Genomic DNA, 26,853 nt, shown 5'->3' on the forward strand with positions numbered 1-26,853 from the left:
GACTGTAAATAAACCATACCATTTCCAGCAGATAAGAAAAAAAATAGTTACGAGTTGAAGGTCTAGATATAGCCTAATACTGTTAGCCATCTAGAAATACCATTATTCATTTCCAAATGTTAATTGCATGTTCTTTCAAGAAGAGAAAGGTTTTTAAAACTAGTAAAAGAAACATGTCAAAAAACACACACATGTAGTTACATCTCTAAACTGTCTGCTCATCATTCCATTTTTTTCTGCAAGCCCTTAAGCCTTCAGAAGTCAGGTACTTGGGCAGCTTCCCTGTCTCATAGGGCCATTAAGACATACTTAAACACATAATACAGGCTTCACATGTGACACTTTTCTTTTCTTGACAGAGCAATCAGGAGCAGTGATAACACAGGAGCAACTTTATTCAGATCTATTAACTCTGCCACTAAACCTTGGAGGTTCTTATGCTCAGTTTTATGACAGCTTTTCAAGCACCTGCACTACCTTTTCTCCAGAAAGGCTTATTAAAGGAGGGTTTTTCCTCCCAGCACCTAATGCTGGTGAACCCAAGAGGGCCAGCACCCACCCTCCTGCAGTCACGCCTGGACAGCGGTGTGCCAGCTGTGCTGGCCCCGGCAGCGGCGCTCGGCGAGCTCCTCCTGGGCACCCGCGCCGTGCGGGCCTCGGGCTGCCCCCGCGGAGGGTGCGCGGGTGCCCGACACGCGCACAGCCGCTCGCCCCGCGCCCGGCGCGATCACTCACTGAGCTGCCCGGGAACAGGCTCCCTGGCGGCGCCGGGGCCGAGCGCGGCAGCGGCGCCGGGAGGGGTGCCGCTCGGCCGCTCGAAGTTGCCCGGGTTGGAGAAGTAGTCGCGCAGGCGGGGCAGCTCGCGCCCGCTCTCCAGCAGCTCCGTGTGCAGCTCCAGCGCCGTGAGCAGCAGCTGGTCGCGCAGCAGCTGCGCGGCCACCGCGTCCATGGGCACGCGCGGCGGCTCCGCGGGGCCCGCAGCGCCCGCCGCCGCGGGCAGCGCCCCGGGGCTCCCGCCGCCCGGGGTCGCCGCCTCCTCTTCGGGCAGCGGCTGCGGCGAAGGCGGCGCGCCGGGCACATTGCTGCTGCTGCTGCTGCTACCGCCGCCGCCGGGCCGCGGCTCCGCGGGCTCGTCCTCCTCGGAGTCGCTCAGAAAGGGGTTCACGCTGCCGCCCCCGCCCGCCGCCGCCATCTTACCGCCCGCCCGCCCGCCGCACGGGCGCCGCCGCGGCCCGCACTGCGCCGCGCGGCCGACGGCCCCGCGCGCACGGACCGGGTCGGGCCGGTGCCGGCAGCCCCGGGCACTGCCCCAGGCGAGGCCGCGGCGGCAAGAGCGACTCCCGCACCGCCGCCTTCCCCCTCCGCCGCTCCCACTACCGGCTTCCGGGCGCGGCTCTCGCGAGAGCTCCGCAACCAACCGCCCGCGGCCGCGCCGGCGCAGCGCCCGCCCCTGCCGCCGCGGGCCCCGCCCCTGCCCCATGCAGGCCCCGCCCCCTCCGCGCCCCGGGCTGCGGCGGCGGCGGCGGTTTGACAGCGGGGCGGAGCCGGCGCGTGGGGAGGGGGCGTGGCCTCCCGGCGGGGTGGGGCAGCGCGCTCTCGCGAGATCTGTCGAGGCGCGCGGGCGCCGGGAGGCCAGTGAGTGGGGGGCGCGTGCGCAGTGGGCGCGGCGGGAGCTGCCCCGGCCCGGGCAGCGGGGGAGGGGGGCGGAAGGCGCCGCTCCGGCCGGGGCCCCGCGCGCGGCCGGTGTGTCCCGAGGCGGCCCTGCCGCGCCAGAAACGGGCTGGGGAGGGTTAGGCCACGGCTGGCACCGGCTGCTACCCAGATTGGAAGTTAGGGTGTAGCCAAAGGTGTGTTTTTTTTAATAACATACTGTTGAATTAATCGCCTGTATTATAGAAAAAATATAAGATAGTATTGATGTCTAAGTTGGTTGCTGGTCCCCTCTCTGCTCCCCCTTGCTTGCCCGCTTGAGAGGGAAAGAAAAACTTTGTGCTGTCCTGTAGCAGACTCTGGTGGCCAACCGCGGTGTTTACATGTGTTTTAAGGCTGTCTGGCCGTTAAAACGGTCAATTCTGCCTTTAAAAGGCAGGCTTACGTCTGCAGGCTTGCACCTGGAGTTACAGTGAAGGCAATTTTCCTCGCTCACCTAAAATAATCAAAAACATCCCTCTTTATAAAGTGTTTGTGAAGTTGGGATCTGAAATGAAGGTCACACAGAAGTGAGAGGAGTCCCTTGGAAATGCTTTGAGCTGTGCCGAAAATGCGGTCACCCCTCTCACCCTCTTCCTCAAGTCAGAGGAGGCCCTGAGTGCGGTGGGGGGAACCTCCCTTTGGTGGGAGCGGGGAGGTCTGGGCCTGATCAGTTTTTTACCTGTAAAACAGTGGTTTTGAAGTGTTGAATGTGAACTGTGGATACCTAGAGGATGTCAGAAATGCTGAAAAGAAACAAATTGAGAAGAGATTTTTAGAAAATTAGGAATGAAGCTATTTATGTCTCATGAAATGAACATTATATTTTTGTGAGGATGAACAGGAAAAACAAAAGAGTTATTATTGAGAGAGGAACTGCAATTGAGGGAATAAGTGGAATGACAGACACCAGGCACTCTTTTGGAAGGCAAGTGCGGAGTCAGGAAACGTGGATTATGTGAGTTCTTTAATGTGTCTTTACTGAAGCTCTTTGGGGAGGAAGGTGAGCAAGCCTTGGCATTGAAAAGGCCCTATTTGCTCCGTCACTAGAGCCTTGTCCCTGAGTACGTGTCGGGTTAGTGCCGTTGTTGGGAGGAGATGCAGACCTGTCCTTGGGGCGAAGCAAGGGTTAAATTGGGCAGCTGAGCTGCAACAAACTTCTTTCCTTCCCTCCTCCTCCCCTTCCTATCGAGGTTATTTCCAAATAGAGACATTTTCTGGTCTCTGCAGTTGTGCAGATAACTGTGCTGGTCCACGGGTTTGGCATGGGAAGCAATGGTTGGGAGCAGAAGAGGGCTTTCTGCAGCAGCACTGGCTTGCTATTTCTTGAAGTGTTTTTTGATGGTGAAAACCTCTTATTTTCTAACAGTGTTGGCTGTTTTTGTAGTGTAGCCTGATAAAATTTGTCTTTCTGGTCCTAAATATTTTGAAAAAGTAATTACAAGTGAACTCATAAGGATGGTGCAGCCCAGATGAATAGCTGTTACACAAAAATGGAAAATTGTCTTTATCCTGCCCTTTAAAACTACATGTTCTCTTAAGGCAGGTGTTAAGATAGATGGGTACAGCTTCCCTTCCTGTTCTTAGCTTCAAAATATATTTGATGTCCCTTTCAAATAACTGTTAACTGTTCAAATAACCATTAACTGTTTGCTGTTTGTAATCTCCTACCTACTGGTGTTGTAGGACTCCCCCATTCTGGTAGCAGATATTAGGAAACTGCAAATAACTGTCCATTTCCCTAGGGAAGAAGTGTAATAAAAAAGCTGGAGAGATGTTACCCATCTGCATTCCCAAGCTTCTGGGTCTCTGTCCAGCTGCTCTTGCCTTGTTCTCTGAGCTATCTTCTACAGTGCAGCTGTTGTCCTAGTTTGCCAAGGAAATTTTTTGAGAGAGGGGGAGCTTTCCTTTTAAATCAGGAGTGCCCTGGTTGTCTCCAGGAATCCTTTTATTTCCTGCCTTTATGTGTACTGGAGTCAGTCAACAGCTGGAAAACCAATGTCTATTGTGTATAAATGCAATGTTGCAGTCTTTCAAAAAGCGAACTTGAGCTTGTGTTGTTTTGACAGAGGCCATTTACAATTTCACATATCATAAATGATCATTTTAATTACTGAATTAACAGAGACTGCTGTAGGGGCAAAAGGAGAACTTTGATCTAAAGTAAGTATATCTCAGGCTGCGATGACTGGTATTTTACTTCCCATCCTGTATGCACTGGAGAAAATGCTTTCTGTCTTAGCACTCTAAAGATATGCCTAGTAGAGGAAGAGGTATAGAAAGAGGAGGTCATTTCTTTCTATGAAAACTTTTTAATAAACTTAAAAGTGTTCTTGATCAAATAACATATAAACTTATACTACTAGTTTAGAATTTGAATGCTATCTTAAAATTGATACATTCTAGCCTTTTAGTGTTTTTTTTTTTTTTTCCGGATTTTTCAAATTAGTTATTGGAGTTTCTTGAATATTTTGCTTGCATGGTGTGTGCAGAAATTGGAGAGATATTTTTTTCCATGTACTGGTTTCTTTATGATAAACCTGCTTACTAAACACATCTGCTCTTAATATGGCATTTCCTAATGACCAGGGTGTGCATTGGTGCCCAAGTACAGTTGGAGCAAAGGCAAGATCCTTGGGAATATTTTCTTAGGACTTAGAAAGGCAGGTAAGGTAGTGGATGGAGAATTTCCCTTTCAGAAGTACCAGAGAGAGTAAGTGCTGAATGTGATCAAGTCACTCTGGGAAGCATGACTTGTTTTCGTGGGACATGGCTGCTCCCTTTCACGTGGGAATGTGTTAGCACCTTGGAGAGCAACCAGCTGCTGGGAATGGAAAAAGCTCGTGCCTTTGGTTACACATTATAAAAATCTTTCATCGGGACGTTGATCATTGTTTCTGCTGCTTAATAATAATTGCTTACTCTTTTGACATGCATGTCCGTTAGTGAAATGTGTAGTATAATCTTTAATATTAAAAAATAAAATCCCAAGGTAATTTATATTACTTTTTAAAAAAATAAAAAGGAGGGATGTGTTTACCTCAGACTTTAAATGGGTTATCGCTCACAGAATCACAGGTTGGTTGAGGTTAGAAGGGACCTCTAGAGATCCTCTCGTCCAACCCCCCTGCTCCAGCAGGGACACCCAGAGCACATGGCACAGGGTGGCATCCAGGCAGGTTGGGAAGATCTCCAGAGAAGGAGACTTCACAGCCTCTCTGGGCAGCCTGTTTTTCTCTGTGGGAAAAATCATTTTGCAGCAAGGTTGATATAGGAGCAACTTAGTTAATGCTAATTAAGTTTTGTAGGTGAAAAGTTTCTGCTGGGTTAATTCTGCTTAATTGGTTAAAGGAGTCATTGTTTTACACCCATAAGCCCTTATTTTTGTTTGTTTGTTTTGGCACCCATAAGCCTCCCCCCCCCCTTTTTTTTTTTTTGCACCTATAAGCCCTTTTTCTTTTAAACTACTACTTTTTTTTTTTTTTTAAAGAATGAGAAGCCTTGAATTGATTACCTGGCTTGTATTTCTTTGGTATTTTAAAAAATATTTAAAAATAGATGTTTAGAGTGTCTTACTGGAATTCTTTTCTCTTTCCTTGAGTCTGAAAATATTACAGAATCGGCCTTCAGAGGCTTATGTGCAAGATTCAGTAGATAGCTGCCTTCATACTGCTAGACTCATTTTTTCGTTTTTGTTAATAATTGATATCAATTAGGAAATATGACTTAAATGACTTAAATCATGACAAAACTTGTATGGCAGCTTTTCTTCTTTTGCACTGTATTTTTTATCTGAGTTCTTTTCTGTGCGTACAGAATAAATTGTAAGTTGGGTTTTGCAAAAGTTAACACAGTTTAAATGTATTCTTTTCTCCATCCTTTTTTGTGCACTTTTGTACGTACTGTGTAATTTGGAGCAGGAATGAACTCTTCTCTGTTACTGCTAAGGGTAGGAATTACCCTGCTTCTGCTCCTGCGTGTGCTTCGTTGCATAGTGCGCGTCTTCTTAAAAAATGTCCTGGGTTTTTTTGAGCCCAAACTACTCTGTTGGTTTTGAGTTGGTCGGCTTGAGCCAGGCTGCTGTATTCTCCTAAGTGCTCCTTAATCCTTGGCCTCAGTAGGTTTGGATGCAAGCATATTAGGCCCTGTTAGACACTCCCCAGCTGATGTTCTTGCCCCCCAGATATTACATGTTACATGTAAAATGAAAACAAAAATGTTCATGCCTCCAAACAGGATGAAAAAAACCAATGACAATACTAATTCTGTGGAGGAATAGAGAAGCTACACAAAAAAGCACAAGAGTTCTTTGACAGGAGAAAGAGTTAAGCAGACACTCCAAACTGAGAAGAAAATAGGACATTGAGCTATAGAAGAAGAGTGATGCTTGAGAAAGACATGTTGGTGGGGAAGAGCTGTGTGACTCAGCAGAGAAGGCAAGAAGTAGCCAGGAGGAGGAGTGAACCCTTCTGCAGAACAGACTGAGGTCCCACAAATTGCCCTAGCCTGATGAGCTGGCTGATTTGCAGGCGAAATGCAGGATTCATTGCCACTGGCTTCTGCTTTCCTCAAATCTGAACTTCTAACTGCCCACATGCTCAGCAAGTGTGATGCTGAATTCCTGCTCTCAGATTTGTTCACTTGGCTGGCAAGTGTTACTACCGGATAAGAAGGATGGCTAAACGATGCTGCTTTCGTTTGTGTCTCAAAGCAGCTGTCAACGTTCAGAAACACCCGTGCATCTCTTTTTTCTGTTGTTGGCACAGTCCTTGAGTACATTCCTGTTTCTGGGAGATTTGTGGATACTATTGCCCACATATACAGGCTAATTTGAAGAAAATTTCTTACACTGACATCTAGGTGACTTGTTGATAAATCCAAGATTATGACATTTGATACTTTACCTGTTGTTCTGCCTTTTGGGCCATAATCAGAATTCTTCTTTGAAAGTTTTGGCAAAGGGGGTGTTTCTGTGCAGGGTAGCCTTGATTATGAAGCAGTGTTAAAAAGAACATTTAATTTTCTCTGAACTGTTTGCCTCAGGTTTAGATGTACTTTACTGAACCACATTTAAAATTTAAAGCAGATGTCATTTGTTATTGTATCCACAAAAATGCTCAGTGAGGATGTTGAACATAAAGTAATTTCAAACAGATGGTTTGAATTACAAAAGCCACTTGAGCGCAAGAGCAAGTGGAAATACTGTAGCTGCAGATTCATTGTCTGGCACAGTGTATTGCAGTGTATTGGGAAAGAAAATGAAATTTTGGAAAGGATGAAAAGGGCTTTGATCATTATTCCACTTCTATTCACTGTGTGATTATATGTTGTGAGACCAAGATGGAGAGTTCGAGTTTCCTGTGCTTGAGTGTTGCATGAGGGTACATGTGAGGGCTGCCCTGGGGCTGGCTGCTGAGTCTGTTGTATAACACAGTTACACAGTCAGGTGTCTGCTTTTGACAGCAGCCATCACTGATTGCATTTCTTGACTCATAAAATTTCTTCTTAAAGTTTTACATTAATAAAACAGTAGGGTGAGGCCTGCCAGTACCAGTCTAGATGATATATAGCCGCCATACCATGAAAAATACTGTCACTTCCACCAGCAAACTTCAATTTTGCTCCTTTGCCCTAAGCAAAAAGATCATTTTTATGTATGGACAAATTGTACAGTCACTATTTTGACAGCTTAAATTAAATAATGCACAACACTGTTTAGCTTAAAATGCATTTGTCAGGCAGAAAAATAATAGACATTCCTGTCTTTTATTTTTCTGTGAAAGATACTTAGCCAGGGCCATTGATACTTGCAGAAAATGCATTGCCAAAGGATTTTCTTCATCTTTATAGACTTGATGTTTAGTAGAGCATGGTTCTTTTTTTTAAGAAAAAAAAATAGAGAAGGAAAAAAAGACTGATGTATCTGGAGCTTCTTGTCTCGCCACTTTGTCCTTAAAAATATTCCTGCCAACAGGGCATATTCTGTGTAGTATTTTGTGTAGGTTTTATTGCATATTTGAAAATAGAAATATGAAATGTTACATTTCTCACAGAGAATTATGTTGTGCCCCTGTGCAAGTGCTGGAAGTGTTTTTTCCTGCTTTATTTATAATGCTGAGAAATTGCAACTTCAAGGAAATATAGCTTAGATGTTGATTATTTTGGGGAAATGAGAGCTGTGTTTACTTATGTCAGTATTCCCAGGAATATTTAAAGGGCCTGATTCAGCTTGGGGCTGTGGGTATAGGTCCTGTGACAGGCAGGGCTTGCTGCAGGGGAAGGAAGTGCTGGTTGGTGGCATATGAGTAATATTTTGTTTAAAAAAAAAGAAAAAGAGAAATCTTGAAATCTTGTCATGAAGCTAAATATCAACTTAAAAAGAACAAAGAGCCAATGTAAAAGGAGCCTCTGGCCTCCAGCCTTTGTCTGTTGGGCTTATGTGGCTCCCAGGAGCTTTCTTGGCCCCATTTCATGCCCAGGCCACATGGTCCCTGTTTAGGTCCTGCACTTACTTATGTGATTACTGGGCGGGAACTTGCAGCTATTGCATTTTTCCTATGGTTTTAATAACCTGCGAGTACAAAGAAAGGGGGAGTTTTTGGTTCCTAGTAAATGGCAGATGGAGTGAACTTTGAAGATCCGTTCATGTAAGAAAACAGAGAGGGAAAACATAGAATCATAGAATGCTTAGGGTTGGAACGGACCTCTAGAGATCATCTAGTCCAACCCCCCTGCACACGCAGGGTCACCTAGAGCACGTGGCACAGGACTGCATCCAAGCGGGTTTTGAAGATCTCCAGAGAAGGAGACTCCACAACCTCTCTGGGCAGCCTGTTCCAGTGCTCCATCACCCTCACTGTTAAGAAATTTTTCCTTAAGTTCCTGTGGAACTTTTGGTGCTTCAGTTTGTGGCCATTACCTCTAGTTATGTCAGTGGCCACCACTGAAAAGAGACCAGCACCGTCCTCTGCACTCCCTCCCTTGAGGTACTTACAGACACTAATCAGATCCCCTCTCAGCCTTCTCTTCTCCAGGCTGAACAGGCCCAGCTCCCTCAGCCGACAGTCAACAACCAAGAGGCCCCACCACTTCTTCTCCATCCAGGGTTTCTCTCCCTTCTCCTACCTGATAGTCTTCCCGGGTAATCCTTATATCCTCACCTCTCTACCTTTACCACCACTTCCCAAGTGCTGCTTATATCTCACCAAGTGTTCCTTGTTAACCTCTAATGATTGGCCTCAGAAAATCCTTTTATCCATCAAGCACTCAGCATTATTATTTTCATCCTTGGCCAACCTTTCCTCCTATTCCTTATTCCTACACTTAAAAAAAAGACAGAAAAACTTATTCAATCTGTTGAGATCACTTTATTCTGGAAAAATAACTAATTATGGTCAGAAGGTCCTTCTTTTTATTTTTTATTCCTCTCTTTAATCACCTAGACTTTAAGAAAGGTGCCTGCTTATTTTGCCTGCTCTCCCTTGCCTCTGTATGTTTTTTTCTCTGTTCGCATACAACAGAAAAGAAGATTTGTTAGAGTAAGAAATTATAAACGTGCTGGTAGAATAGCCATGACAGTGTTAATTTGATGTTTGTTACATTTGTGTAGAGGACTCATATTTAATAAGCAGTCATAGCTTAGTGGCTCTTTAATACTTTTAATTTTAAGAGCTCTGAAAAGGATCTTTATTTAAGAATCAACACAAACAGCTTTGTATGATTGGCTCCAAATTATTAAAACAGAAGATACCTCATCAGGATGAACTAAATTCAGATATGTTGGGGTTTGGATGATATCCTTACTGACCCTATATCTAGTTTAGGAGATGATGGGAGAGGCAGAAAAAATATGGAGAGAAAAAAAGCAAACCTTAATTTGATGAATTATTTGCTATGAGGGATGCATCTCTAAAGGAGGTGAGTTGTCTGGGCTGTATTGTAACAAGCCCAAGGTTGGGATGGATGGTAAGAAGCAGCATGTGACAGTGAACATGAGGGGAATGTGCTGCAGCCTGTGACCTCTAAGAACAGGAGTTGTATCCTCTCCTGCTGGTATGTCATCAACAGGAGCTAACATTATATAGAGAGATGCGGTCAGGATTTGGGGGAAATCCCCATCTTGTTTTGAGAAAATAAAGATGGTGGGAGAAAGCTTGCCAAGAAACTTAATATAGGAGTATCTGAGAAGGCATCAGAGGGTGTGAAACTGCAGAGGTGTCTCAGAATCACAGAGTGGTTGAGGTTGGAAGGGGCCTCTAGAGATCACTTAGTCCAACCCCCCTGCTCAAGCAGGGACACCTAGAGCGCGTGGCACAGGGTGGCATCCAGGTGAAGATCTTTTGAAGATCGCCAGAGAAGGAGACCTCGCCTTTAGTTTACTTGATGGAAAGGCATGGAACTGTTTCCTCATCTTCTTGTGGCAGTTTCAGTCCACTCTTTGGAAGACACGGTGCCTGGAGTCGGAGACATTTTTGCCCTAGTAATAAACTCTTAAGCCTGGCTTCTTCTTCCCCAAAATGAAAAGGTGTGTTAAATATATTTCTTCTCTTGATTTGCTTACACCCATGAGGGCACAGAGGCTGGATTTCATTTCTGTATCTCATGCGAACCTTGTTATGAGGAAGTACATAGATAAATGTGTTTTCTGCTAGGGCAGATGCACGTTCCTGGGAAGTGTTTCCCATACCTAGTATGCGGTGCAGGCTTGGGGGATGTGTGAGCACCTCAGCTGTTCTGGGTTAGCCGCTCCCTGCTCTTCCCAGCCAGAGCAGCATGTCAGAGGGCTGCCGGGCGGCTGGGAGTTTGGCACCCACGCTTCCATCTACAGCTCCTCCCCGTGCTGACAGGCCTGTCATGGCACTCGTGAGATCCTGTTCAGTCTCTGGTTCCTACTTCAGAACCTGGGTGTTCAGGTCGAGGCTTGCTTTTGAAGCACCCTGTCAAGTGGTGGTGCAAAAACATGAAGTGAGAGAAAAGAGGATGGAAGAGATCTCCATACTGCAAAGGGCTCTGCTCAGTGCTCCGAAGAGGCATGTTTTCAAACTTGCTGCTGCTGTCAACCAGTTCCTGCTTGTTCCTGCTTTAGTATTGTCAAGGCTGTGTTGACCATTCAGTGGGATCCCTGCATAGACGTTTCCAAGTCCAGGATCTTTCACTGTATCTTGAAGAAGACAGATCAAGTGATGCTTCTGTGCTGCGTGGAGATGAGTATCCCTAACAATGTTTTTTTTCACAGTAAAGTAACACTAGAGGAGATCCCTACATGGGCTCAATCCATATTTGAGGTCAGAGAGTCATCCCTCTGGTAGAACAAGTGCTCGCAATTGCACTTACACAGCACAGGCATTGCTTAGCATTAAGTCTCCTGTTCTGTGAAGGGGCATTCACAAATCCTGGAGGTCACTCCATCTGTTGCCTCCACTTCTTCACTGATGGCCTGTGCTTCAGTGATCCACAAAAAATCAATAGCAGGGTGCTGAGGGGTGGATGGCTGCTCTAAGAGGTCTGTTCTCTTTTTCTGTTGCCTCCGACCGATCCCCATTTACATCAAATAAATGGAATTACATGGATGTAATTACAACATTCCACAACAGAATGGAAAGTTGTAATTCATCCCAGACCTAAAAACTTAAATACCTGCAAATGTAAATTCAAGTAACTTTGGCTTTGCTACTTCAGGAAAAGGATTTGGGAAAAAGATTCAGGAAAAGGATCTCCAGTATGCAGAATGCCTCAAATCCTCAAAGTTCACAATTAAAAATGGTATTGACAGTGAAGTACTAGTGGTTTGTCTTAGTCACATTTGGGTAGTTATTAACCTTGACTGTAGCTGGGGTGACTGCTCTTGGCAGGGGTGAACATTCATTTTCTTCGCTGGACAGATGCAAACTGAAGGAGTGTCCGAATGACAGCTCTGACACTCCATTTGGACTGCTGTGACGCTGATTGACTTGCTGCCTTTTGTTGTTTGAAGAACTGTTTGAAGTCTCAGCTGGTAGTGATTCAGCCAGGGAATGAACTAACATCACCTGAGACCGATTTTGCACAACAGATCAATAAGATGAACAAGCTTGCTTTCAAAAGCGAAACTGGTTTGTGCCCGTTGTTCAACCACCTGTGTCTGTCTTAGACCATAGTACATAAGTTCAGAGTGAAGGCATTCCTTCAGTAGGGAGTATTTTGCTCCATTCCTATCTGGATTTGATGTTTATTTCCAAGCATAGGTGTTCTTTAAGTCCCTGGTAACACAGCTGATACTACACTGACCTGTGAAATGCGTTATCTTGGTTACTCCTTCCTCTGCAAGGCAGGTCTGCCCAAACTGGACATGTGTTGTGTCCTTGGCTGATGATGTTCCTGTGGGACCCATTTGACTGTCTCACAGCCAAATTTTCCTTCTAGGAAATTAACTTGATTAGTTTGTTACGTATTATCATACTTCTTAGACAAAAAGGTATTTTCACTTCATGGGTAGTAAGGGTGACTTATTTCCCTTTGCATTTAGAAACATAAGTCCTTCACATGCCTCTGAACATCCTCTCTGCTTTTGAGAGGTCTTGTGTGCACAGGCCTTTCTGATACCATTTGTCAGGTCCCCCTGCCCACCTTGCTTAGCTGTAAGAAAACACTTGGTTAAAGAAGTTCTGTGGGCATGTTTAGAAACGTATTTGAAGTAGCCAGCTTTAAGTAGATCTCTGAATGGTGCTTAATGCTCGATTGTTTCAAAAATTGTTGTCGTGGTGAAGCACTACTGAAATGGTTTGTTTGCTTAAAGAACTGCTCTGGTGGCTTTTATTAAGAGTCTTCAAGCAGAAGCTTTTGCAGTCATAGGATGGGTATATGGATAAATGTTTGAAGATGAATAAAGCTTTAGTATCCAACTGCCAGTTACCAAATCTCTATAAGAGCTCTCATCCATGTGCGCATTTGCTCTTCTTTTACCCTTCTTTGAAGTCAAATGATTTGATGTTACAGGCTGAGAAGAAACAAGGGTGTGCTCTCAGTAGTAGTGTGTGTTGAGAGGAGCTGGCAGTGGGATCTTAATGGACCTGGAGAAAGCTTGATTAAAAAAAAAACAAAAAAAGCTTGTTTTGGGATGTTTGTCACCCATGGGTGGGTCTCAGTGAAATCCAGGAAGTGATTTAGCTTCCCTTTTCTTTGAAAATCACAATGTACTGGAAATGTTGGTTATTATTCCGCAGCACTGTTTCTTGTTGGAAGAATATATGTTCTTTTATAGGCTCTCTGTTACAATAGAAGAGCAGATACTTTAGGCTAGCAAGAAACAAGTGCAGTTGTAGCTTCATTAGCGTGGAAAGGTGTAGGAGGTCATTGCCTCTCTACAAGAGCTTGCTGTTGACTGTTCTTACACAGGGTTCATTGAGCTAGAGCTTTCTCTAACCGCAGAAGTGTGCTGATTTGCGAAACCTAACGCAGCGCTTGCTTGTTCAAAAGCAAGGCTATGGTTTGGGAAGGGACGAAGGTGGAACTCCTGTGTTCTGCTCAGATGCAATTGGGTATTTGCTTAAGAAATTTCCAAATTTAGCTCATTCCACTGAGAAAGAATTTGAGTGTGACGGGAGGCACCTGTAATATTGTGCTGTTGACAATGTTACGTCACCATGTATAATACTGCATGCTAAAGTAGTGGAGTTAAGCTAGAGGTGGAAAGAGCTGCTATGGAGGACGTGGCAGAAGCAGGTGGGTTGAGAACTGGCTGTACTGAAACATTCTCATAGTGATGAGCAGCTGGATACGTTTTGCCTAGAGGAATAGCTCAGTATAAGGTAATTAAACTGTACTTGCAAAATAAAATTCTTTCCTGAATTAATTCTGTAGATCACTATCATCAGATGAGACAGTATTAGACTTGAATTACGTTGCTGCACTCCCTGCGCTCTTTAGGCTAGGGCTCAGGCTTGGGGACGTAAAGCCAAGAGAGCTCTCTCATGTTGAAAACAGATTAGCTTACTAATACTTTAATTAGAAGAATTTAGAATATGTTAAGCTTTTAGCATTGTAGCACTGGGAATATACACCAGCAAGTATCTGATTAAAGTAGCTGCTTTGTTTAATAGGATATTTAGATACCTCAGCATAAAGCATGAGTACTTCTGGTTTTCTTATTAAGGAAAAAAAAAAAAAGGCCCAAAACCGCGGAAAAAGCCTGATGGAAAATGAGACTGAGTAGAATAAGGTCCTGTGTTCATCCTGATGTTTTTTCTGCATCTGGCTGTGGTTTCATGTATTTTACCTTCATGAACAAAATCTGAGCGCTTAAAAAGAAAAAGCTCGAGTACTTAAAAAATGAAGAAACTGGTAATTACACGTGCTTGAAGTCTCACTTTTGGGACACGCAAGTTCCTGCTTAATGAAATATTTTAATCCCTTAACTACGACCACTAGATGTCTCTCTCTAAAATGTTTTAGTTGCCTCGGTTTTGATTGCTACCTGTTTTTTCCCCTCGGTCTCTAAAATGAGAAATCTTTACTATATTAATGTTTTTGATAGAGATAGAGATGATTGTATTTCAAAAGGAAAAACTAATGAAATTGCATGTCACAGTTAAGTTACGTGTAGAGCTAAATTTTCTTTTGATTAAGTAACAACGTATATAGCTTCTTTCTTATATAATAATTTCTGAGTTTTGATCAGAGTTAAACTTATGTGGTGGTAAAACTTTTTTCTGTGCACGAGTAGAATAGTTTTACTGTATGATGGCTGGCTGTGTCTGTCAGTGTCAGTATTTCTAAATACTGAAGTTCTGTAAATAATAAGAAATGTTGTCATTCAGAAGCACCAACTAGTTTCTGCAGTGGGCCGTTTCTTCAAGGGGGAGGTGCAGGCTCTTGAAGAGCTGACTCTTTCAGGCTACTTGGAACATCTGTTTCAAAATCGCTGAATGGAGATGCTAGTTGGGTAACGCAGATGAGTAACCAGCTTATTTTTAAATAAGGAAGTTGGCGGTGTGGTCAAAACTAATAGTACTGCACTGAGCCAAGCCTCATTCAGGCTAAGATCCCAAATTTATTTCAATCAATATATGTGTTTGCATTGACTTCAGTGTGCTTCAGACAAAGCCTTGAGTATACCGGTGTGTATTTCCAGTTTACCTATTCCCTCTGCATCCTTGTATCCCTAGGCTGACCTCAGAGGCTGAAAGGGTGCAAAGCAAACACCGTTATCCGCCTGGATCAGTGTTGAGCTGTTGTGCCTGTGTCTCCTGGTGTGATAGGGTTCTGCGCTTAAACGGGGCCTCTTGTTCTGCCTTGTTTTTTAGATGCCGTATAATGAACCCAGAACTGATAGTGAAGTGAATCTGCAGAAAAAAAAAGCTTTGGATTCATTGTAGGGATCCTTTGGCTTTCCTTAGCCGTGTTTTATTTGTATCTACCCAAGCAGATCTGACTGCTGTGTCGCAGTCAGCCAGGTCAAGGTAGTCCATACAGGCACTGCATTGTCTCAGTCTTGTGGCACCGAAGTAACAGCATAAAAGTGCTGAATGCTGGAGGATCTTTCTTGATTTATGGAGTTATCTGATATCCTGCTAAACACCATATGAGATGCTCAGACATGATGACTGTCTGCAAGCCTGAATCTGCAATGCACTTCTGACCCAAAACAGAATTTCTGGGAGAAAAAATCCTAAGTAGAGCCAGATTATGGAACTGGGTAATGTCTCTAGCTATGGTACTCCTGTTCTATAACAAATTAAGTAAGTGTAAGTCTCACCTGATTATTTTCTCTTTCTCACTGCCCCTTAGTGTTGAGCTTTGCCTCACGAGGCCCCCGTGGCCATGGACACGCCAGTGTTCATCCTTGCGGGGCTCCTTGTGCACTGCGTCTTCCTGGCCTCCATCTTTGACATCTACTTCACCTCCCCTCTGGTTCATGGTATGACTCCTCAGCAGGCTCCGCTGCCCCCTCCAGCAAGACGTCTCGTGCTCTTTGTCGCCGATGGGCTGAGGGCAGATGCCCTGTTTGAACTGGACAGCAGCGGTGCTCCTCGAGCACCTTTCCTGAGGTAAGAACACCTGAAAATGCTTCAGCGGCTGCTGTTCATTAACGTGGTTATCTTCTAAGCTGCTGGTGAGGCTTTTCTTGGAGGAGTGATTAAAAAAGAAAGGCCTGGTAGGTCTAACAACATGTTGCCTCTTGCCATTTGTTCCACCTTCCTGGGAGCGGGACCTGCTGCCTCCCTTATGCTATTGCTGGTGTGTCTCATTGGGCAATAATGTGGTTGGACTTGAGACTGTGAAAAGCTAATGCTCCACAGAGGAGTGCTAGAAGCCTTTTCCTCTGATTGCTTGAAGTTTGTGTTCCCCCAGCGTCCTTGTTTTCTTTATCAGGGCAAATATTTGCAAGTCAAGTAATTTCTTAGACTAAAAAAAGTGAACAAAATTAAATAAGTCCACTCTTGCATAATAAGATTGGTTTAGCTTGAATATCAAAACAAATCCAAATAATTATTAATCTAGAGCTGTTACAGCATCTCCAGTCTGCTGTGGAAACACAAGGAAAATCTTCTGTGCTGCAGCACTTGTGAGCATACGTAGGATTACTACATATGTATTACTTGTGAGCACATGTAACTGCTCTTGCTGGGTTGTTTCTGTAAATTGCTAGATGCCACTTGCAGCTGCTGCCATGTCAACATGAGTTTTCCATGCCTTCTTTTGGCAGTGGACTTCATGGATTCTCCAGAGCAGGTTTTTTTTTTTTCTATTGGTAAAAGTGCTGGTCTTTTGCTCAGTCAGCAAGCTGGGGATGCTGTAATGCCCCATCACTAGGAGCAGTGATGAACAACAACTTGGGAAGAGTTATACAGGGTAATTTGCTGTTAAAAGTGTATCTTGAATTTCCGCAGATTCAGCAGTTTGATAATCTAAAAATCTAAAAATTTATCTAAAAATAAAAAGTCAAACCATATATCTACTTTCCCTACAAGCCCTAGGGCTGGGAAGTTTGTAGTTTTGCTCTCTTTTCATTGTCTTGTTTGTGGGGTTACAGCAGACTTTTTGTTTTCCAAAATCACAAAATTGAAACACTGTCACCTGCAATGAATATGTGGGGGACTGGAGGGGAAGAGCTGCCTTGCATCTGGGTCAGTGCATGGAATAGGCTGCCAGAGAAGTGTGGCAGATGCCAGGCAGTGGCATCTGTGCGTATCTCACACTGCCCATAAATTCACACGTGTATGCGTGTAAGAGCACGAAAGGAAGGCACAGAGCGAGCTCTGCTTTCTGAAAGGTGGAGGGCCGGGTAGTCCTTGGGGGTCTCTTCCGTTCTGTCGTACTGCTGGAGTTGGGAAGTGATCTCCATGTTGTGTCCTCAAAGCCTCAAGCTGTCCAACTTCCGTAAGCTCATCTTACAGAACAGGCCAACAGGATCAGACGCCGGTGGCTGGAACTGTGCTTTCTGCTTCATTCCTCCAGGTTATTGCTGTCTGTTTGCCCATGTTGAGACAGCCCAAAATATAAGCAATTTTACATAAAAGCTCATTTTTGTACATTCGTTCCAAAGTGTCAAGTGTTCAGTCCCTTACTCACTTTATAGCAGGAGGCAGCAGAACAGCCAGATGACTTCTCATCTGGGTGGAACATTTGGGAACCACAGTTCTGCTAATGAGGAAAGATTATCATTAAATGAGCAAGGGCCATTCTTGTCCTAACATGCTGGGAAATGGAAGCAAGGTTTTTAGTAGATACATAAGTTTAATAATAAATATAATCCACTATGCTTGGAGCAGATTGCTGACTTGAGGTGTGCCAGTTCCCTGGTCTCTTTACCTACAAAATTCCTTCAAAAATCAGCACTTTCAGCAGTGTTGAGAAAGCTGCAAGGAACCCTGGGCAGCGTCTTCATTGCCGGTGTGTTGAGAACTGTGGGAAGACTTCTTTTCCCTTGCTTGGCACGTTTCAACTGTATTATTGTGTCATGACCATTGTAGGTGTGGGTTGCTGTCTCTGCTATCAAGGAAAGTAATTTTTGAAAAGATTATCTTCAGTAAAGGGTTTTGACATAGTTTTACATGACTAAATGAGTTTTGAAAAGGTAAATGCCATTCTAGCTATGTTTCTTCTACCTGACTTGTTCAGGTTCTGTAATAGAGGACCTCAGAAGCAAAGCCAGAAGATTACCCTTCAACTTAATAAAATCAGTTTCTTCTGTTGTCACTGCAAAATGCGAATAGGGCCAGAACTTTTTTATTGTCATGATTTTCCACTAATGTTAGTGCATTGTTGCTAACAGTTGCTCATAGAGGAAAAAAATACTTAGAAACCTCGTTATCTTTTACTGAAATACTTTTTCAAAGTAATATTTGTTTTAAATATAACTTGTCTTAAAACATAGTGGACTGTGAGCTAGGAGTATAACAGAGCATTGTATCACCTTTTTCATTCTGTACTGTAATATTTGGGTTATTTGTTTGAAATAGGCCTAGAAATGTGAGAGGAGTTTAAAACAAATAAACAAACACAAACTCCCAATCCAGTGAGCTTAGTGTGATTCCTAATCTTTTAGATTGCTTTGATTCTTATTTCATTGCTGAGAAATAGGTTTGCAAAAGAGTGCACAGATATTTCAATAAATAATTGAATAAAGTAAGGGTGTTCTCTGTTAAAAGTAAAAGGTTTCAAAACATGAACTCGGTCTACTGACGGGCTGTGTACACATACAGTAAGAACAGCAAATTCTGTAACATATTTTGAACAATCAAGTTCAAAACTTCTACTTTTTATCCTTTTCCCTTTTTTTCCCCCTTTTTCATCTTAAACATTAGTATAAGGTATGTGCTGTTTATTTTACCTTGCCCAGTTGGTGGACAGTGAATATTTCTTCCAGAAGATGGAGACAAGAAAACAGTGCATGGTTACGCTCACTGCTCGCTCTCCGACAGACTCCAGCTGTTCATTTTTCCAGCAGACAGGAATAGCTTGTAACACTGTTGCTTGTGCTTGGGCTTTTGTCCTCTTTGTCCTCTGTTTTCTCATCTTTTTATCAATTATTGTTATGTATGCGAATGCTATTTAACAGCTAGCCCTTCCATATATTTGGTGAGAATGTATCCCCTCTCACTTTGGTGAAATTGCATAAAATACGGGGCTTGCCTGAATTTGTCCATGTTTTTCAAATGATTTGCACCTTAGGTTTTCCTTTGTTTCTAAATCTTATTGATGCTGGCTTCCAAGATTCAGCACAGATAAAGAAGACAGACGTGGTTACAAAAGCTAATTATAATTGAACGTATTTAATGAATAAAGGGAGATTAATCTAGACATTTTCAATCTTAACGGAAAGAACAAAGAAAACACTATACCAGACAGCAACAATCTGGTGGGAGGGGAAAAGTAAACTGTATTAGAAAAGAGCCAAAAAATAACATTAATTCTAATTGTAGCTAAACTTGCCTCTTTGAAGTGCTGATGGCTCCCAGTAGTAATGATCCCTGTCATTTGATTTGATGATCTACAATTTTGAATGACTTGCAGGTTAATGTTCTGTTTGCCTTGCTTCAGAGCAAGCTACAGGGAAAGTTTGTTTAAATTGGGGCTTTTCATTTCTTTCCTAGCACCTACCTGTCACTCTTAAGTACAATGGAGTGTTAAGCACTAACGACTTTTTTATTCTGTTTTCAGGAGTATTCTAGAGAATAATGGTAGCTGGGGAATCTCTCACACCCGTGTCCCCACCGAGTCTAGACCAGGCCATGTTGCACTTATAGCTGGATTTTATGAAGATGTCAGTGCAGTTGCTAAAGGTATGCTAGTTCAAAAGCTTTCAATTTTATCCTCCAAAGTAATGTGTTTTAGTGGTACAGTAGGTTTCTAAATAATTGCTAAATACTGACATAATTGTTTATATACTAAGATTATGTGGAAACCATAAGCTTCTTTTGGACGAATATGGTTAACAGTGAATATGAACAGGAGAGAAAAAAATAGGTTCACACATGCTTTTATTTTAGAATAAGTTACTATTTCGCAACACAGTGAAATTTAAGTATGGTGCTATTAAACTTTAAAAGCAAAGGTGCCTTATAGGCTGACTTGAGCAGTTTTTAATTATGAATGGGGCTACATTGGGAGATGGTTGTGTAGATAACCATAAACAAGAAGTGAACTGCAGCATTTGAACTGAACTGCACTGCTAAACTGAGTCAGAAGATCAGTAGCAAATGAAAGCCAAAGCCCCAGCTCCATGTTTCATCCAGGGAGCTGCTGGTTGGTAACGTGGAACAAGCGCTCGTGTTTCTGACTTGCTGTTTTGTATGCAGCTCTGCCCTGTCCCAGGCCCAAACATTGTCAGTGTTGTGTGTTGTTTTTGGAAAGGGAAGGTGAGAGGAATTATCTGATGTTGTCCATGTTTCTAATCGAAAGGTTCTTCATTCTCACATCTATAAATGTAGATTTGGCAGGAACGGCTGTTAAGAGCATCTCTGTCAACTGCCTTGTCATGGAAATAGAAATCTTGAAGGTTTTATTGTGAAGGGGTGGAACATAGCTGTTAATATGATATATGAGTGTAATTTATTGCCTGAAATGTTGAAAACTGAACACAGAGGTCAGACAGCAGGGAATATAGCATTGAGAAGAATTTTAGCTTTGGAAAAGGTAAAAGAGACACTTTTTTTTTTCCCCCCAAACCCTGCCTAATAGGATTGTCTTGGATTTTCAGCCCATTTCATATTGAATGGGACACTAATTGCAAATGGGCTGAAACTGAGGTAAAACTGAGACCTGCACTGTAGAGTCCATTGTCAAATAATGGAGACTTTTAATGCGTTTTGCCTGAACTGTCAATCTTAACAGTCAGTGAGATGTTTTGGCAACCCTACTGAAATCTCTGGGGTGTGTGTGTGTGTGTGGGGGTGTGTGTGTGTGTGTGTTCTTGTTTTTCTTTACCAGGCTGGAAGGAGAATCCAGTGCAATTTGACTCCGTTTTCAATGAGAGCAAATATACTTGGAGCTGGGGAAGCCCAGATATTTTGCCAATGTTTGCCAAAGGTAAGATTTAAATTTTGTGTCTTTAATATGCATCAGGAAATGAAATAGACTCTTACAGTTTTTAAGAGTTAAAAGAAGTGAATGAAGTATTTCCACTTCACAGTGGAAGTGTGTTTTCACCAGTCTTCACAGATCTTTATTTCTAGTTTGTGAACCCCTCAGTGGGTAGGGAAAAAGAAGCAAATTTTTCAAACCTATCTGTCACTTGTTTGTTAGGCTTTACCTGTTTCTGTTGACATACAGAAACAAAAACACCCATAAAGAAAATGAACTATTTTTTTTTTCCTTTAGTTGTGATTGAACATCAAAGCTCCTGTTTGCTGCCGTGCAGCTAGGGCTCTTCTTGATCTTCCATGCAGCCGAAGTGAATCCTTTGGTGGAGCTGGAGCTGTGCCTTTTTATGTGTCTGGTCTGGAGAAGTGGCTTAACATGGATTCGTTCAGCAGGGAAATGTGCAGAGAGCAGAGCTGTGTGCAAGCTCGGTATCATCTCTGTCACTGACATCTCTCCCCTTGTGGGTAGTGCTTTGCCAGTCTCTGTCAGCCCAGAGCACTTGATCCCTAATAGGCGTGATGTGATAGTTAACCAACGCTTCAGCCTTCTAAAGAGCCTCCGAATTTAATCTCATTTTGTTGGTGGAAAAATGGGGGCATACGCACCATTTCCCTCAATCTTGGCATGAGGCTAGAAAAGCTGAGAGAGGTACAAACTATGGGCAAATCCTACTGTTGTATTTAAATATTGATATTCACAAACTAGAAAGAAATGATAGAATAGCACTAGAATCCAATTTTATAAAAATTTAGGATTTTTTCTCATGAGAATTTTTGAACTTTATGTCAAATTTAGTCTCTTCTAACCCACCTCCTAACCCACCATGCACTCACCTCTTTTTTGCATTCCTGGATTGATAGTCATAACAGTTTATGATAAGCTATTAAAATATCTCCTCCTGATAACCTTGATAATTTATGCTTTCCCAGGACCTCTGATTGCAGCTTGTATTTGGGAATCTTGTCTGGGATGAGGGGTAAGGTAATAGTATGCTACCCTTGTGCAGATTATTTACATTTCTTGGAGCCATGTGTTCTTGGGAAACTATTTCTCAAAATCAGGAATTTGCCAGAGCCGTGTCCTTTAACTAGTCTTAAATATTTGAGTAAGAAGATAAGCAGAGGACTGGAAGCAGCCTTCATGTTGCTTGGAGGGCCGTCCGAGGGTAATAACTACAGCTCTGGTGTGTTTAAAAACACAGCTTGTTCTGACTAGGCTCCGGTAGCGGAACTTTAAGTTGTTTTTGCTCTCCCCAGAAGTCCCCTTTGTACGGCCTGTAGCCACAATGCTTGAGAAACACTTCGTGTAGTACTGTATTTGAGAAACAGATGCTGCCTTAGAAAAAGAATTGTAGTTTATCATGGTAGAAAGGAGGAATAACTCCTCTGAGTGGAGAAGGTATTTCCCCTTTTCCTCTCCAGTGTAAGCTTTATCTGCAAGCAATCTTTTTTTGACCATATATAGACTAAATGAAACCACTCTTTCTTTGATAGAATCTTTCAAAGAGAAAAAACCGTGGATTTTTTCCAGTGCAGAAAGGAATGGAAATAAGCATTTGGAATATCTTCTTTCACTCTTTCCCCTTTGCATATCAGTGAACTGTTTGAAAGACTACTTTGAAGTTTGATTTTATTTCTTTTATCCTACCAAAATGTTCAGAGTTTTAAGAACTATTTCACCGTTTTCCTCAACTGATGAGTGAAGTTTCTATAATGCTTACTGGTTTTTGGAGAGAAAAATCCTTTATTTCCTGTCATTGTCTGTGTTCTTAAGGTTCTTGTTCCATCATGAAATAAATAAATAAATAAATAAATATAAAATTCACCACACATTTTGGTCAAATGGGCATGGATCTTATGAAGAAAGTAACTTGAAATGATTACCAGTCTTTTGTATATCAAAATATTGATATGCAGATAGTCTGGATGTATCGAGTTTCTTTTCTTGTTTTATTTTTGCTTTTTCTCGGCTGTGCAGTTTTTTAGTGTTGTTAGAAAATTCCTAAAGTGTCTTCAGAATTAGACTTTGTCGCTTTCTAATGGTTCAATGTGGTAACTGATACAAAACTAGCCTTCAAATTCCGACTTTATTTTTCATGACTTTTCGGGACTAGAATGTATCATTTCCTAGAGAAGCTTTGCGCCCTTGAGGTTACCTGGAAATCAGGTGCTTAAATATGTATACTTTATTTCTAGAATGCTCTTTCAGATTTTGAAGTTTTCTGACTTGCTGAAAGTAGAGATTTGACCTGTCCTGTTTTGTCATGGAGCTGGGCTGGATTATAATCCACAGCATTAAGAGTCATAGTGAATAGGGAACTGAAGCTCTGCTTCTGCTGAAGGAGGTAAATATAAACCCTTTGCACCCAGGTTGTTGCTTACTCCATGAGTTCCCATTCTCCCTCTAGAGAATTTTCATTAAGGCTACAGGGTCAGTGCTTAGCTTAGCCATGAGCAGGTGCTGTAAGGACCACGGAGACTGTAAAATGGAAAAGATTTCAACTCTGACCGGGATTATTCTGGAGGAACTGTGCACCTGAGCATCTGAGTTGGGATAGACCCGCCGTGCTGTGTTCCAGTTCATTGCTCCTGCAGTGTGCCTGTCCAGCAGAATTCCGTGGATTCCTCACTCTCCCTCTGGTCTGAGCTCTGGTGACCCACAAAAGACACAGGACACAGGAGCTGCCTCACTAGCAGAGTTAGAGCTTTGTTTCCTGAAGGACATAATCTTATTGCAAGAGGGAGGCACCTTGATCTCTTATCCTAGTATTTGAATCTTCATATTGGGAGCTGAGAAAACATGCCGGGTGGAAGCCTGCAGCAAGGACAGCTGGTATCTGGGACAGAAGTTTCTGGTGTCCAGTTATTTCTGTTAGTGCAAGTGGTAGTGCCAAACCCAGTAAAAGTTTGAGGATTCCTTCTGCTTCCTTATCCCTTCTTTGCTGCCTCTTCCTGTTTTCCCCAGATTTAAAAGAAGTATCAGGCATACTATTGTCTACTACCTTTCACAAGGCAAATATGAAATATTTTAAGTGGTAGACTGAGTGGGCTGTGTGTTTCTTCCTGTTTCCTCCTGTTTCCATCTGCTAACTGCTTCAACACTTCCCTGCAATTGCTCCATTTAGCCACAGCTTTTATCTATATGAATGTGGGGTTGGATGGTTTTTCCTCTAGGATCCGTAAGTAGCAGATGTGCTCCTTTACTGCGTATTTTTCATGTAGCTCTCTCTTAACTGCCCTTCGTATAGAACCCCCGCAAAAGATATATCTTTTGAGGTTTCCTGTAACACTGCAGAACAACAGTACAGAGCCTCTTAGAACATTGGTCCTTCTTGCAGTGATCACCATGGCTTATTTCTTCTCCCTTCAACCTCTCTATGTGCCAAGTTGAATTCTTTCTTTCTTTATTTTTTTAATACCTTGGAGTACTTTTTTTTTCCTTTTCTTTCAGACTCAGAAACTGCAATGTGTATTCTCAGTTGTGAGTAGCAGTAGCATCTCCAGGGGCATGAGAGAAGCTGTCTGTGTTAGCCTTCATCTTCTCAGACAGAAATACCTGCCATACACTTACATGTGTTTGGACATTATCTCGGAAAAACAGCTCTCCGAAACTGGAATGCTAGTTCACTCGCAACCCTTGAGGTCTACAAAACTACATTATATAATTGCCGCATTGAGCAAATCGGTTGGATTGGGCTATCCACTTGCAGAGGAACATTTCCCCTTTGGGAGTTTGTATAGACGTAATGGAAATAGAATCTCCAAGCTTTAACAACTCAGCCACCGACTGAGGAATTTCATTAAACCTGCCTAATTTCAGATAAGTTCAACCTTCGTCGTAGGTCTTCATCTTTATTTCCCCTTTCCCTACTTCACTGTCTTTACGTTGAGTCCAGAGTGAAGTTGGCTTGTCCAGATGCTATGCTTTTGCATCAGTGGAGCCTCTGTTGGACTTTATGCCAGTAGCTCTCCCTTTCATATTTCAAAACCATGTTTTAAAGTTACAGACCTTGAATTTTTCTTTATATAGTTGTCTGCTTGATTTTCAGCACTGAGTTGTCTTCTAGGTTTGATACAATAGCTAATTTGCATCGATCCTGTTGCTTTCCTCACCTGTGTTGTATATTGGCAGGGCATTGTCTAATATAATTCGGTTTAGTAACTAAAGCTTAAGAGTCTGAGATTCTGGTACTGTAATCTGTCTTCTGTCAGGTAATTGCTGAACAGCATAGCAGCATGTCCTAAAATGACCCCTTTATGCTCAGATGAGACCCTGGATGCTTAGCTTCCTCTGCTGAGTTTCCCAGTGAAACTCCTGTCTTCAAAATTAAATTGTCTGCTTTATTTGCTTTAATTAGATTTTGTTCTATCTTCTTTTCCGTACTTTATTTCTTCACCTGAATCTAAAGGATAACATTGACTCAGAGATGCTGATAAGCTAATGACTTAAAACAGTATTAAGGCTTTAAAGAACCCAAACGATGGAGTAGTTTAAATTAAGGGAAAATCCATTTTTTTCCCCCCCTCTTCTCTAACTTCTCTCAGATTGTCATTTTTGATGTGTTTCTGCTCCTGGATTTTAATATTTGTGTCTTTTCAATTGAGAGAAAAGGAAGAAAACTTTTTACTGTTGTTGCATTAATTTTGCAGGTGCTAGTGGAGATCATGTTTATACATTTTGTTACACAGCAGAAAGTGAAGATTTTGGAGCACAAGATGCAGCAAAGCTTGACAGTTGGGTTTTTGATCATGTAAAGGTGAGTAAAGACTCCTTTTATGCTGCCTGTGCATAAAAAGCACGATTGGAGGATGATGTTAATTATAGCTTTCTCTGTAGATCTAGGATGTATCGAATTTATGAAAGATCTGTTGTTTGGCTTAATAATTAAAAAAAAAATGCTCGAATTGATTATCATTGTTAGTGCACTGAAAATTTAAAGGAAGTATTTGTCATTCAACACTAATCTTAAAAAATACCCCTTTAAAATGGTATGTTTTCCTCTGAAATTTGCATATAATCTGAACCCCACCCTTTTGGAATATTACAAGCGCTTCAAAATCTAGGATATGTTAAAAGGTCTTGATTATGACAAAGAAGCAGAGAATATTCTTCTTAATTTATGTCAGGATCCCGCCTACTGTAACTGTCAGGTGTTGATGTGATACATGGAGCTGACTCTCATCTGCTGTGACTTACACAGAGGAGCCCTCTGAGCTAGTTCTGTGATACAAGCAGCTGACTCCCTCACATGGTGCTGTGCTCAGCTGGCTCAAGTCAATGCTGGTCCATTGACTGTTCATCTTTTGTGATTCCCTCACTGTACATATTCGTATCCCAGTGCACGTAGGTTTTAATTATTGTGAATGCCTGTGTTCGTGTTGTGCTGTGCTACCCACTTGACCCGAATAATGAAGTGTTGGTAAGTGGGTATTGGCTTAACTGTTTATATCAGTGGAGCAATTAGGCGAGTTTTGACTTTCTGGATCTCATAAAGATGTTGAATGCAGTTTAAGATTTAATAAAGCTTTCCCACAGGCTCTCTGGACTGCTCTAATGCAAGCCGAGGGTGGGTCTGCTTTAAAGAATGATGTAGGTGGAGAAGGATTCATTATAGTTCGCGAGTTCTTAAAGAGGTGATTTTTCTGAGTCTGGAAGTGGAAAGATATTTTTTTCTAATTGCCCTCCTCTCCCTGAATTTGCACTTTTGCCGGGTTACATGTTGTAATGTGTATGAATAATACAAAACAAATTAGGCTTTTAATTTTACTTGAATAATTACTGTCTTAAAGTTACACCCTGCTGTGAGTTGGAGTTGCACAAGTATTTGAGGGTGGTGCCATCCTTTTTGCTTCAAAACACCTCACAGCACATTCCGTCTTTCAGGTTAAAATTAAATGCTTACTGGTGACTTCCTGCTTGGAACCATCTTCATTATGTTAAATACGTATTTTGCCTATCTACATTTCATGCTGTTGAATGGGTAGGACTTGACTGACTAGTCTAAAGCATTCATTCCACTAATCATCACTTCTGTTGCACATCAGTGATTGCTTCAGAAGCATGAAGGTTTGAGCCTGACTGAAACTGAGGTCGCTCTGCTGT

The 26,853-nt window shown here is 42.5% G+C and overlaps 2 protein-coding genes across 5 annotated transcripts in view; one reads left to right on the forward strand and one right to left on the reverse strand.

Annotated features, from left to right (window-relative positions):
- Positions 1–1,192, reverse strand: part of RELCH (RAB11 binding and LisH domain, coiled-coil and HEAT repeat containing) — a 63,031-nt gene extending 61,839 nt beyond the window's left edge. For all 4 annotated transcript variants that reach the window (XM_088521325.1, XM_088521324.1, XM_088521326.1 and 1 more), the window contains exon 1: positions 736–1,192. In XM_088521325.1, the coding sequence (XP_088377451.1) occupies positions 736–1,192 (457 nt within the window). The remainder of the gene's footprint in view (positions 1–735) is intronic.
- A 14,267-nt stretch (positions 1,193–15,459) lies between these two features.
- Positions 15,460–26,853, forward strand: part of PIGN (phosphatidylinositol glycan anchor biosynthesis class N) — an 85,820-nt gene continuing 74,426 nt past the window's right edge. Inside the window, exons 1-4 of the mRNA XM_088521339.1 lie at positions 15,460–15,713; positions 19,330–19,451; positions 20,599–20,697; positions 25,401–25,507. Coding sequence (XP_088377465.1) covers positions 15,487–15,713; positions 19,330–19,451; positions 20,599–20,697; positions 25,401–25,507 — 555 coding nt within the window. The 5' untranslated portion in view covers positions 15,460–15,486. The remainder of the gene's footprint in view (positions 15,714–19,329; positions 19,452–20,598; positions 20,698–25,400; positions 25,508–26,853) is intronic.

The sequence above is a fragment of the Tinamus guttatus genome, unplaced genomic scaffold (genome assembly GCF_059628265.1).
Source record: "Tinamus guttatus ecotype Peru unplaced genomic scaffold, ASM5962826v1 Tinamus_guttatus_pri_ptg000117l, whole genome shotgun sequence".
Classification (NCBI taxonomy): Eukaryota; Metazoa; Chordata; class Aves; order Tinamiformes; family Tinamidae; genus Tinamus; species Tinamus guttatus.